Source organism: Electrona antarctica (assembly GCF_951216825.1).
Source record: "Electrona antarctica genome assembly, chromosome: 14".
In the NCBI taxonomy this organism is placed as follows: Eukaryota; Metazoa; Chordata; class Actinopteri; order Myctophiformes; family Myctophidae; genus Electrona; species Electrona antarctica.
In genome coordinates, this window is record NC_136795.1 from 11,415,290 (window position 1) to 11,428,986 (window position 13,697).

Genomic DNA, 13,697 nt, shown 5'->3' on the forward strand with positions numbered 1-13,697 from the left:
GGGGCAGGGCAGGCTGCCGTCTAGACAACCCCCCCCCTTCCAGCGGTTCCATGGGGACCAGCCCTTTAACCCATGTAGGACTGAGACCAGATTATACAACATGTCTTCTAAAAAATGTCTTTCTATGTCAGGGTTCTCAAAAGTTCAATATTTTTCAAAAATAGAAGATCTACAAGCTCGTAATGCGGCACTCGGTGCCGCGCTATGAGCTTGTAGACCTGCTATTTTTCAACGGCTAAAGTTTAAAATAATGGTTAAAGTGGGTTAAACGCTAAAGCGACACAGACGCGTTCCCATCCTAACTGGATTAAATAAGGGCGCTGGAGAAGACACGGGCAGTGGCTCCAGTCCACAGACTCTGGGAGGAGGGGTGGTGACCACACAGATCAGCTCCACCGCAGCACAACGACCAGAGGACCAGGGGAGTGGTGGAGGAATGGACAGAGAGAGAGAGGGAACGCAAACTAGGGCACGGGTAAGTTCTGTGCTGCTCGCTCGGTCAAGCTTAATAGGCATCCAATATAAAATGAGCTGAATAGGCATCCAATATAAAATATGGCCCTTTATTTCAGCCACCCCAGGCATTTCTACTCGCTATAGGGCAGGCGCGCACACACACACACACACACACACAATATAGGTGCATTAAAGTTACATCTGCAAAGTCATGGCATGTGTTTTCAGGATACAACAGGCATGTCACACAGTACTCTATGGGTATAAGTAACAGCGTCTCTGCCATATATGACGGCTGCCAATATTATAGCAGACACCACAATACTTTGCCAGCCTTTTTGCCTCCTTTTTGGGCATCCCAAGTAACCAGTCTGTGCGTATGCCCTAGGCTGCCAAATATAAAGACAAATAGTCTGCACCTATAGTCCAGCTCTGAGATGTTAGGTAGAAGTGGTTGGTATTTTATGACCTTGGTCATAAAGGCTTCCTCTTGGCACACACACACACGACAAGTGACATCTGATTGCCACACACACTTACTGGCAAACTTGACAAGTGACATCTGATTGCAGGCCCCCAGTGAAGATTTGGTCAATGATGCAGTTACAGTGGTTTGGATTGTTGGCCTTCTTCCCATTGTCGTCTCCTGGCGAGCAGAGAGCAGACATAAAAATACGGTAGAAATACACACCAATAACACACTCAATTAAACAGACCTCGTTAGCACCTCTGTAAGACTCTCTCATCTCTTTCTCACTTTCCAATTCCCTTTCACAATTCCCCCGCAGTGGAGTCTGTCTGGCACTTCTAAACTGGCCCGGACCTTCTCATCCAATCAGTTCAAGTCTTACTGCAGGGGCTGAGGGTGAGTCAGCCTGCTCCCGTGCTGCAGCAGGGCCAATGCCAATTGACATTCCCCACACTGCTTGCTTGCTGTCCCCTTGGTATATGCTTTTGTCAGTCTCCTTCAGTGTTGTCTCCAGCTGATGCAATGGTGCTATGCATTATGCACGGGTGTGGGAGGGGGGGGGGGGGGGGGTACAAGCATACAAGTTCCATGTATCCAATCAAATCTGGCGTGTGTCACCATGATACATCTTCTAGGTTTCCCTTGCAATTCGTTAGTCAATGAAAATGTATGTCTACCCTAGATTACATTTATATACTGTAGTGTGTATACTGTATACATACACATGGAATATATACACAAACACACAGACTCAGAGTGTACTATAGAGGGTATGGGCATGCATAAGGTGAGTGGCAAATACAGTGGCAAAGTGAGTTTAACGTGGTTTAATGCAATCAGATAGGACTTTTCTGTTTGGATGTATCGGCTGTCAAGGCCAGAAAGTAGTTTTGTCCTTCATAACTTCAGTGTATGCTGCCGATGTCATGCGCATACCCCGCATGGAAGTATTTATTTTTGTGTTTTGACACCAGCTAAGGCTCTTTTTTCCTTAGGGAAAAGACTTGCTCCGGCAGACAGTGACACACTCATATTAGGTTGTGGGACTTGTCACGGTGTCAACTTCCTGAAGATGACAACTATGCAGAGCCTCTGCCAACGGTTTTGATGGACAAATATGAGAAGGTGCTCTGGACAAAAGTCCATTAATATTGCACATCCTCCATCAACCTCTCCCTAGTAGCTGTGGGGTGGGGGTAGGGAACTGTGACAGACATTGTGCATGTGTTTGTTTAACTGTATGTAATGTGGTTTGTGTTTTTTTTTTAATTATTATTTGTTTTTTAATTTGTTCTGTAAATATGGACATTTCCTGATGTTTCTTCGAAGATTTTGTTTGTATTTGTGCTGCCATGGGGATGTGGGGGGGGAAATATATGTGCATAATTGTTTTGAAATTACTATTGTTGTAAAGAAAGATCAATAAACGTATGTTAAAAAAAAAAATGTACTTCCTTCAATACTGGAGGATATTATCATTTATAATTTTTATCCCACGATTTTGTAACCCATTTTCTTTTTCACCCAGTGTCAATTAACTAATGTAATCCTGGGCGCTACACTTCCTCTGCCAACCTGGGGGGGGCAGCGGACTGACCTCATGCTTCCTTCTATACATGGAGTTCAAGCTGCTTCTTTTCACCTGACATGGGATAGTTTCCCCGGCCGGACGTAGCGCGTGGAAGGAACACGTTATTCCGACCAGTTCCTTTCCCCTCCATCAGGCGCCCCGGCTGGCCATATTATAAAGAACGCAAGAAAATCATATTCAATTATTATTTAATTAAATTAACCATATTTTTTTTATTTTTTAAAGATATTTTTTTGCGGCTTACGCCTTTTATTGGTTTTTGAAGGGACAGACAGTAGGCTGACAGGAAACGGGAGAGAGATGGGGAAGACATGCAGTAAAGGCCGTGTCGGGCTCGGGAGTCGAACCCGCGGCACACTGCGACTGGATTACCAGTCGGGTGCCCAGACGGTTACGCCACCGCCTGGGCCTAAATTAACCATATTTGAGAGGTTTTGTGTAGAGGGAATAAAGGGGTACCCCAGTCAATGAAGTGCATAGGGTTTAAGTGGAACTTGCTGTGATTGTGGGCGATCGGTCCGCTGCTATGTGCTTCCAAGAGAAATTATGGCTTTAAGCTTGCGCCTACGATTGGTCAGCACTGCACAAGCGCGCTATGGACTTATGCAGCAGCCATCCTGATGGGGTAAATGCGGGAGGAGGTTGAAGAGGTGAAGCTTACGGGTGGTGTCCCCTTTGCAGTGCCGATGCAGCACGTCCAGCGCTGCGATGAGGAACTCGTGGGCGTCCTGCTGCTCGTAGCCGGCTAGGTGGCGTGCGTGGGTCCACACCAGGTGCAGCAGCCGGAAGGGAATGTGGGGCGAACGGTGGCCCGAGTAGAACTGAAGGGAAACAAGCGAGGGAGAGAGAAAGAGAGAGAGAGAAAGAGAGAGGGGGTGAATGGTAGAACAGGACGATGATGAGAGGAGGTGGGTTAGCCTATTTTCCCCCCAGGTGTTACTGGTGGTAACGGTGGCTTTCTATATTGCCGTCAGAATCACAGATGGAGCTTTATTCGTCACTTTATAATAATAATAATGAATTGCATTTTTTAGCGCTTTTCCAAGTGCTCAAAGCGCTTTACAATGGTTCATTCATTCATACATTGGGAGGTGAAGCGGCAAACAGTCGACGCCAGCGTCCTCACTTCCCACATCAATGGTGGCAAGCTCACACCGACCAACTCATTGGAGGCAATGTAGGGTTGAGTGTCTTGCTCATGGACACTTCGACATGTGGACAGGAGGAGCCGGGATTCGAACCGCCGACCCAGGGATCATTGGACGACCTGCTCTACCTCCTGAGCCACAGCCACCCTTTATCCGCTACAACACAATGCCTGAACCTTAACAGGGATTTGCTCAGAAAGTCCATTGCCGCTGACGTTTATTACACAACTCCTTTTCTACTATGCCCCGAGTGTGTTCCTTCCGCCCCAAAAATCTGATCCACGAGCTCAACTCTTGCTTGCAGCTATTTTGGGCACAGGACACCATCGTATAAATCAAGTATAAATCAGGCTATAAACCCGCTAAAGGCTCGTTTATACTTAAGTCACTTGCCCAAAAACCTGCGATTTTTGTAGGAGAACGCAAAGTGAAATGTGAAGGGAATGGAGCGAGAGCATCCATCTGTGGCGCCTGAAGAGTATTCGGGTTGCCATGGAGATGAGAATGAGTGACAATTCAGGTCAGGGTCGGGAGATGTGCAGAGGAGAAGAGCAGAGCGCAGGAGCTGGGTGGGTGCTAATGCTCCTGCGCAGCAGCCAGCCAGCCACAGCCCATTAGCAGGAGAGCACATTCAATTCTGTCACCCTTGAGCGCAGGCATGTGCTATCGCATGTTGCGCACGCGCGCACGCACGCACGCACGCACGCACACACGCACGCACGCACGCACGCACGCACACACGCACACACGCACACACGCACACACGCACACACGCACACACGCACACACGCACACACGCACACACGCACACACGCACACACGCACACACGCACACACGCACACACACACACACACACACACACACACACACACACACACACACACACACACACACACACACACACACACACACACACACACACACACACACACACACACACACACACACACACACACACACACACACACACACACACACACACACACACACACACACACACACACACACACACACACACACACACACACACACACACACACACACACACACACACACACACACACACACACACACACACACACACACACACACACACACACACACACACACACACACACACACACACACACACACACACACACACACACACACACACACACACACACACACACACACACACACACACACACACACACACACACACACACACACACACACACACACACACACACACACACACACACACACACACACACACACACACACACACACACACACACACACACACACACACACACACACACACACACACACACACACACACACACACACACCTTTAATCTCCGCCATTCTCTGCCAAGTTTGATAGTTAGGAAAACCCACACTGACTGTCAATCCTGGAGCTTACAGACTCTTTGGTCTTGTGCAAGGATGACATACCAAAGACACTGCAAGACGGGGATAGGAGGGGAGAGCGTCGCTGATCAAAGTGGGACACACCTCATCCGCCTTGAAAGAGGGGTGCGTGTGCGCGTTTGTGTGTGCGTGCGCACTTATATTGCTATACTTGTGATGTGTCCCCACAAGTATAGCAGAATTTGAGAAATAGACAGTGGGATTAGGGTTAGGATTAGACATTTAGAAGTTAGGTTTAGGGGTTGGGTTGTAGTTATGCTTGATTCATACTTAGTTGTGCACGCACACACACGTCTGTGTCTCTGTGGACACAGGCGCGTGGAGCAGGGCACCATAAACAGTTTAAGAAGACATAATGTATGGGATCACAAACAAGCCATGCCATTAGAACGGGTACTCTAACCGAGGCATAGCGCTGTGTGGACGGGCTCTGTAATTAAAACCAAAGTGTGTGTCGTTTGAGGAGGCAGATTAGCCAACGTATTTTCTGCAAAGACTCTTTGATCGTTGTCCTAGGAATGACCGACATTGTCCACCCCAGTCAAGAGCGGAACACTCAATAAAATGACTGCCTGCTTGGATGATGAAGGGTAAATGACTGCGGCTCAGCCAGTTGAGACAGGAGTGGAGCCCTGTGGGGTGACTGATCAGTGTGAGCTCAGGCTATCATTGATGATTCAACACATTACTGCACAACACGCCATACATACATATACATAGGGGTGCAGTCAGGCAGAAACCTTATCTCCATGTTTCAACTTTGTTTTTGTCGAAAATGAATGCCCATCTTCATCATACAAGAGTGTCACACAAAAGGTACTGGAAATAGCCAATCTACAAGCTCGCAGTACATTGCATCGCAACATATTGTGAGCTTATAGATCAGCTATTTTCACTATTTTATTGAATGATTTATTTTTATAACAATAAAAAGGGAACTGTAACTGAGATTTCCTGTACTCACAGGGAGCTGTCAGTGGGCTGTATAAGAGGCTCCGTTTGAGGAGGTCTTATGGTATCTTGCCTTAGGCGTTGGGGGGGAGGGAGTTGAGAATAGTTAGTAACTTGAGGCCAGTGTTTTAGCTAGGTACCTCCTCATTATTCCAAATACTTAATCACAATATAGGATACTTACTGTACGATATATTTACCTGTAGTATTATTATATTCTTAATCATCTGTGTGCCATACTTTATAGGGTGACGTGACATTGTGACCTAACGTCACGCCGTCGACCGTTTCCGTGACAACATAACGGTTTTGGACATACAGGGTTTCCGCCCAGACAACGACAATATTTACGTATTGTGTGTGTGTGTGTGTGTGTGTGTGTGTGTACACACACACGGAAATGAGAAGGTAAGAGAGGAAAGAAAGCGAAGCAGTGTGGGAGTAGAAAAGGCACCAAGGCAGCCATTACATAACATTCAGGACGAAGGAGTTTGTTGCATTTAAAATGTCTTTACCGAGGAGAGTGTGGAGAAAGCGATTGAGAAGAGGAAAGTGTTCAAATAGAATCAATTACACTCCCACATACATGAACTGGTATACCATAGGACATGAGGACAAGAGGCCCTTTGATTCCAATTCCAACCGAAATGCCTGATTGTTGCATTATGTTCTAAATTGACCATTATAGTTCAACAAAGAATATAACATCTTGCCATTCATCCATCCTTTCCTTCCAGGTATATTTTTATATTTTTCCTTCTCGCTCCCTGCCCTAGACTTGACAAAAGAGCGCAATAGTGACTCAGCCTTCTGCAGTGGGACGTGGGTTACATTCTATATTTTATTGAGGGGAAATCTGACAAATGTTGGCAGAACAAGCATTGGGTTATAACCGGAGCCACATGCTTCCCCTTTGTGTGCGGATGTATGGGGTCCATTTGTGTATATTTGTACACGCTCAGAGTTAAATTAACAGTCGTGATTTTACTGTGTATATCCACAAACACAGACACATGTATATGCCCAGATGGTTTCAAATTGTTTTACAACCCATATGAACATTCCAATCATATGATCTGTCTCCTGTCCTGGTTATGACATTTTAAGTAATGTTAGGTAGCCGTTAGGTTAGCTAGTGAGCTAGCTATCTATGTATAACATATACTGTACATGTATCATGCTGACAAAAACAACAGAACCATGAAAATGCATGTTTATGGCCTCCGTCTCCCCGACCCACTACATCGTATAGCTAATATCATGTTAAACTGGTTGATGATAGCAAACACAGTTAGCCTGATGCCAATCTGAGAACCCATCATCAAAAAATAAATGAAAAACAGCACCCTCTTTTCCTTTAACCCATTGATGCCTGATGCAACGTATACGTTGTTCTACCCTTGATGCCGGCGCGCTCTCTGCGTCTCATCAGCTATACATGTGGCAACATAACTATTTAAAAAATAATTAATCAGAATTTGAAGGTTTTTAGAAACCTTAGGTCAGGCCATAGAAGGCGTTCCCAGATTCGGCCTCAGGCATCAATGGGTTAAATATTGACAGAGAGACTAGCCTGAGTGTTTTGGGTCGTCTTGTAGCAACATCAGACCGTTTGGAATGAAAGCACCTAAACAGCAGCCTATAGAGTACGCAGGCATCTTACCTCCTGAAATAACTGCGACATCTCACACACCAGACAGGAGTTTGATTGCATTTCGCACTTGTGTCTGTCAGAGAGGAAGAAGTCTCGCAGCAGCGGCGTGTGTGTGAGGGCCTGGACGATGCAGTTCATGAAACACGTGTTGCCCAGGTTTATCAACCCCCGTAAACCTGCCGGAAGGACAAGAGAATATACAGCAGAGAGAGAGAGAGAGAAGGACCACATGTCAAATGGTATAAATCAAGACATTGGTCCTGATTTGCACAACTGATGCTGACTGCCGTTTGAATGTTATTGGCTAATCTCACTCTTTCCCAGACCAGTAGGGGCTTTAGCTGTAGCCATTAGCCATTAGACATATATCGTTCACTTAAAAATGTATTCAAAAATAGAAAGTGTCACACTATGGCGTGACACTGTAGTATGACAAAGTAGGGCATTAATGTACGGAAAAACATAAAAAGTTGAAATATGGAGAATCAAGGTTTCCTGCCCGACAGCAACAATGTGAATTTAAAGGAACATGGTTTGTTTGACAGTTGCTACGTTGTGTCTTCCAATCAGTGTCTGCGACCTAGAGCAAAAAAACAAAGCTGTGAATTGATTCGGGGTGTCAGATGGAAAAGGACAGGATTTATGTGGCTCTTTCAGTGATTATGAGGACCAGTGAACCGTATGAGGAGTCGTCGACATGATCCTGGGTCACTTCCAAAGGGAACAGGTTCGGTTCCATGGTGGAAGGAAGAGAACCGTCAGCTGGGGCTTAAACACTCCCTACTGTAAAAACAGCACAACAGCTGCCATCAACCGGTCTGCTGCTAAACAGTCAAGGCTACGGACCAAGACAGAAGGGGATTGGTTGGATTGAATGACAAATCGTTGGACTGGGGGACAGACGAAGACGAAAAAGTGAAAAGCTTAGATACAGAGACATGAGACGCAGAGGGCGTTAGAAAACGCAAAATGACAGACCACAGAAAGTCAAGTGAAGGAAAGAATAAGATGTGCAGAGAGAAAGAGACAGAAGTGCTGTGGTGCTGATCTCCCCCTCTGCGTATGCTTGGTCTGTGGGGGGCGGCCCACTGCTGTTGACCTCTGCTACTCTACTTCACCGCATGAGTGACCCCGGCGAGACACACACACACACACACACACACACACACACACACACGAACGATAGGATGTGATCACCAACCTATGGTACAGTTTGTAGTGATTTTCCTCCGCTTTGGATTGTGCCGTAGTAATTCTAGCTCCTTCTTGGTTGGCTCCCATGTTGTGAATTTCTCTCCTATGCCTGTGGATGCACATAAGACACACATCAAAAATATTTAAGGAGGGCCTGAAATACTAGGCAGCCTTACAGTGGAATGTGACGTATTGAAAGGCATCTGGGAGAGAAACGAAAGCAAATGTATTGTACCTTGCAGTTTCCAGGCTTTCCTCTGTTCTTCTTTGGCAATCTGCTCCATGTCTTTGTCGTATATGTAGTCTTGACAAACAAAACAATATATTCCACCGTATAATAAGTCTATCGCTGCAGAGAGAGAGAGAAAGAGGAGGGGAGGGGGGGCGTTAGGGAGAGAAAACGCGAACGCACAATAATTACAAATGGATTTTTCAACTGCGATGCAATACACCTTGGGTTTGATTTCACTGTCCCACGTCATTGGTGCCGCCCGCCCGCCCGGCCTCCAGACGGCCTTCTCTGCCCTGCATTTTCCACTCACAGATCTATCGATCGGGGGACCTTTTATGTTTTTTGTGTTTCCATCTCAACGCCTCATATTGTTAAAAATCGCAAGAAGCCACAAGGCAAGCAGCGGGAATCGGCTGATGCGTGTCCTCCTTCACCTCCACCCACTCCGCTCTATCAACTGGGATTTATACTTGGTTGTGCATCGCGTCGTGCACCAAAAATAGCTCCTCTACAAGCTCACACCGTGTAGCGGCACAGTGCGTTGTGAGCTTCTAGATCGGCTATTTTCGGCATGCGACACTGGCACGCAACCATGTATAAATCAGGCTTCATTATCTGAGGTCCACACGGCAACAATACCTGGCTTCTGTTGCCATGACAACCTGTTTTTAGTGGTACCGGTCATTCATTAGTCGTATTTTTGTTTTCTGGCAATTCAGATTGTTTTTGCCGTTGCCCGTGCTCAGAATGATGAAATCACACAAGGGAATACGGATGGATGTGGATGAGAGTGGCTGAAGCTGAATGGGTGCATGGGTCTTTAAATTCACCGGTATTATTATGTGTGTGCCTGGACTAACATGTCGGCAGAGCAGAAATGGTGTATGGGAGAATAATTTCGCTTCATACAGGAGCGTGATAATGTCGAGCGTCTCATGGTCATTTCATGTCATCTTTATGTGCAACAAATAACCATGGCCACCATTCATTAGCAGCCAGATAGCAGGCAGCATGCAGAGAGAAGGCGACATGGACCCAGTGACATGGGAATTGTCAGCAGAGGGGAAGGGGATATGTGGTCCGCTGGTTCTCAACATGGGGTCTACCATGGGTTAGTCTCGCGTAGCCAGACAACTAACTATTCCACAATCTCCGAATGCTATATAGTCTGGAACTACACCTCCCGAAATCCGAGTAAGGAAGCTGCCATTTCTGTATTTTTTTATTACCTTTTCTGCTAAGCAACAATCTAAATATGCTTAGATGATTTCTATTTATATTAGGATAAATTTGCGCGACTGTAAAGACGAAACAGAAGTCGGGAGGAGGCTCCACTTCCGCTTTATACTTTACTCATGATAGAACTTCCGTTGCTCCAGAATGTATGACAGAAGAATTTGGAAACTGCGAGAGGCAACAGTCTGGCAACGCGAGACTAACCATGGGTCCCCAGGTAAATGAGTAATAGTTAAGAACACAATGGACCCTTAATGGCCTGTAACTCTGAGAGTCTCAGTCTGTGGTAGCATTCATTTAACAGTGTAAAATGGGGTCGAAGGGATAAGAATTGTATCAAACAGATGTCCGCCCGTAACCTATTGCATATCAAACTGGGGGTCCTTGAAATTAACTGGAAAACCATGTGGATCTCAGGGTCCACATATAGAAACAGCGTGGCTCCGATGTGGATCTGGGAATTCATGTGACCAGCATGTCATGTAGGACGTCTCTATGACATATGACACTCCAAATGGTTGCAAGGTTTCAGTTTGATCAGTCGCGTATTTACTTCCCATTTCAAATGTTAAAATTTGTGGTGGCACTTCCGTGGCCGACTGGCAGCATGGCGAGTTTAGTGCTGATCGGTCCAGCTGTTTGCGAGATTAGCTCCGGTGAGAGACAGTCACAGACTCTGAGATTAGCTCCGGTGAGAGACAGTCACAGACTCTGAGATTAGCTCCGGTGAGAGACAGTCACAGACTCTGAGATTAGCTCCGGTGAGAGACAGTCACAGACTCTGAGATTAGCTCCGGTGAGAGACGGTCACAGACTCTGAGATTAGCTCCGGTGAGAGACAGTCACAGACTCTGAGATTAGCTCCGGTGAGAGACAGTCACAGACTCTGAGATTAGCTCCGGTGAGAGACGGTCACAGACTCTGAGATTAGCTCCGGTGAGAGACGGTAACAGACTCTGAGATTAGCTCCGGTGAGAGACAGTCACAGACTCTGAGATTAGCTCCGGTGAGAGACAGTCACAGACTCTGAGATTAGCTCCGGTGAGAGACAGTCACAGACTCTGAGATTAGCTCCGGTGAGAGACAGTCACAGACTCTGAGATTAGCTCCGGTGAGAGACAGTCACAGACTCTGAGATTAGCTCCGGTGAGAGACGGTCACAGACTCTGAGATTAGCTCCGGTGAGAGACGGTCACAGACTCTGAGATTAGCTCCGGTGAGAGACAGTCACAGACTCTGAGATTAGCTCCGGTGAGAGACGGTCACAGACTCTGAGATTAGCTCCGGTGAGAGACAGTCACAGACTCTGAGATTAGCTCCGGTGAGAGACAGTCACAGACTCTGAGATTAGCTCCGGTGAGAGACAGTCACAGACTCTGAGATTAGCTCCGGTGAGAGACAGTCACAGACTCTGAGCCACGCTATCAAAAGGTTGGGAAGCAGTGATGTGCACTAGTCTATAAAGAGAGGAAGAAACCCATCAATATGGCTGGCGAGCGCAGAGAAGGAGAGGAAAACAGCATTGGGTGGAATCGGTGGATGAAAAGGAGTCCTCCTGAGGAGATGCGATGTCACTGGCTTGTTGAGCCGACTGGGGACTTTGGATGAATTTGATTACAGGTGGAGAGGAACAAGAGCTCTAATGCCAACAAGGCTTTGGTGGAAAAAAATCAGGCTAATTAACCCATTTTGACCTGAGAACGATTCTACAAAAGGTCTTCTAAATCCTGACAGTTTTCTGAAAAACCTATGTTTCTATCAGTGGTTTTCAAACCATTTCATGTCAAGGACCCCCAGAATTATCTGTAATTGGCCGCCGACCCCCATCTGAAAATATGTAGTTCCAGCTAGGATACCCCCCAGAAGCAAAGATTTGACTTAAAAACGCTGTGAAAGAATATACATATATTCAGATTCAGATAAGATTTGCATCACATTTTCACGATTTTTCAAAAATAGCAGACCTACAAGCTCACTCGGTGCCACGAGCTTGTAGATCTGCTATTTTTCAATAGCTAAAGTATAACAATGCTTTAAACACCAAAGGGGGTTCCCGCGGCTCCCGCCCAGAATGGGTTAAACACCATGAAGTCCTGCATACCCACTTGAGAAAGAAACAAGAACACCTCACACATGAACATGTGCACAGGCAGAGGGTAACATGAGAATGACCTGTGTGATGTGATGCTTCTTAAGAGCCCATCAAACCCCCACCCCTCCTTACATAAGATGATTAGCATTAGCCAACATCTTTATTGTCTCTTTTTTTCTCCAGTCCCTTTATCCTTCATGGGATAATATCACAATCGCATATTAGTTCCTTTGTGAAAGTTTTGGGGGCTGTAATTAGGGTTATGTGGGTTGGTTTTTTTCCCTAGCAGCTGTGGATTAAGAGGCATCAGAACTACCGCTGTTTGAAGGGACTCCCCTTCAAACAGCAGTAGTTTTGATGCGGCTTAAAAAAACCACGACATTTGGCTGGCTACGGTGCTCCCAGTAAAATGGTAATGCACGGTGAGGTTGAGTCACTATCAAAGCTAAGAGAGGAAGAGGGGGCGAACGCTACAAAAGTAATGCTGTAATCCCTTCCTGATGATGGCTCATGGCTGATACGGCAACATGAAGTCAACATGAAGCCGTTGTAATAGTAATATTCAATGATCTTATCAATGATCAGTGTTTGCAAATTAAAGCAAGTGGTAACCTGTATGGGTCCATTTGGTTCCCAACTATCAATCATTTAACTGGGGACCATACGGAACCCACTCAAGGAGCTCTGGGGGGGCCCCCAGTTAGAGAAACAGTGATGTACATACACTAATGTTGACAATTCTGTCTCAGACTTAAAAAGGGGACTACTTTGTGACATTTTAAAGGTTCTTAAGCATAGCTGGAGTGACGCAAACTACTTCTTAGCTGCTGTACTGGCTCAGTCACAGCTCACCCGTTCATGGAGGTTTTGGTGCTAGGCGAGGAGGGCGGAACTTACCTAGGTTGTGTCGCTTGTTTTTGGCGTGCTCGTGGATGTGCTTCTTGGTGAAACATCCAAAGAAGACGCAGTAAAGACAAGAGTGGAGTCGGTTCAGGTGGGCGCCGCACATGTGACAAATACACGACTTGGCCTAGAGAGGAGAGGGGAGATTGAGGGAGACAGGGAGGGTGCGGGGAGAGAGGAACGCAATCAGTATGTAATATATATATTATATATATAGGCTACTGCAGCAGGACCAAGCAGAGCATTTAGAGGGACACAGGGGCATGGCTAGCTAGTAGGGCAGAGTGATTTCTCTGCTTGCATGCAGGGACTCATCATCATCATCCAGTCAGTCACAGAGTCACAGCAGTTTGA

At 46.3% G+C, this 13,697-nt stretch overlaps 1 protein-coding gene across 4 annotated transcripts in view; it reads right to left on the reverse strand.

The window, feature by feature from the left end:
• LOC306936515 (ubiquitin carboxyl-terminal hydrolase 22) overlaps window positions 1-13,697 on the reverse strand; it is a 45,278-nt gene that overhangs the window by 9,061 nt on the left and 22,520 nt on the right. For 2 of the 4 annotated variants that reach the window (XM_079520058.1, XM_079520056.1), the window contains 6 exons: window positions 13,338-13,470; window positions 9,116-9,229; window positions 8,888-8,989; window positions 7,696-7,862; window positions 3,178-3,337; window positions 997-1,099 (listed from right to left, as the gene is read on the reverse strand). In XM_079520058.1, the coding sequence (XP_079376184.1) occupies window positions 997-1,099; window positions 3,178-3,337; window positions 7,696-7,862; window positions 8,888-8,989; window positions 9,116-9,229; window positions 13,338-13,470 (779 nt within the window). Of the gene's footprint in view, window positions 1-996; window positions 1,103-3,177; window positions 3,338-7,695; window positions 7,863-8,887; window positions 8,990-9,115; window positions 9,230-13,337; window positions 13,471-13,697 lie in introns of all 4 variants that reach the window. The other 2 variants (XM_079520057.1, XM_079520055.1) reach the window with 1 other exon arrangement.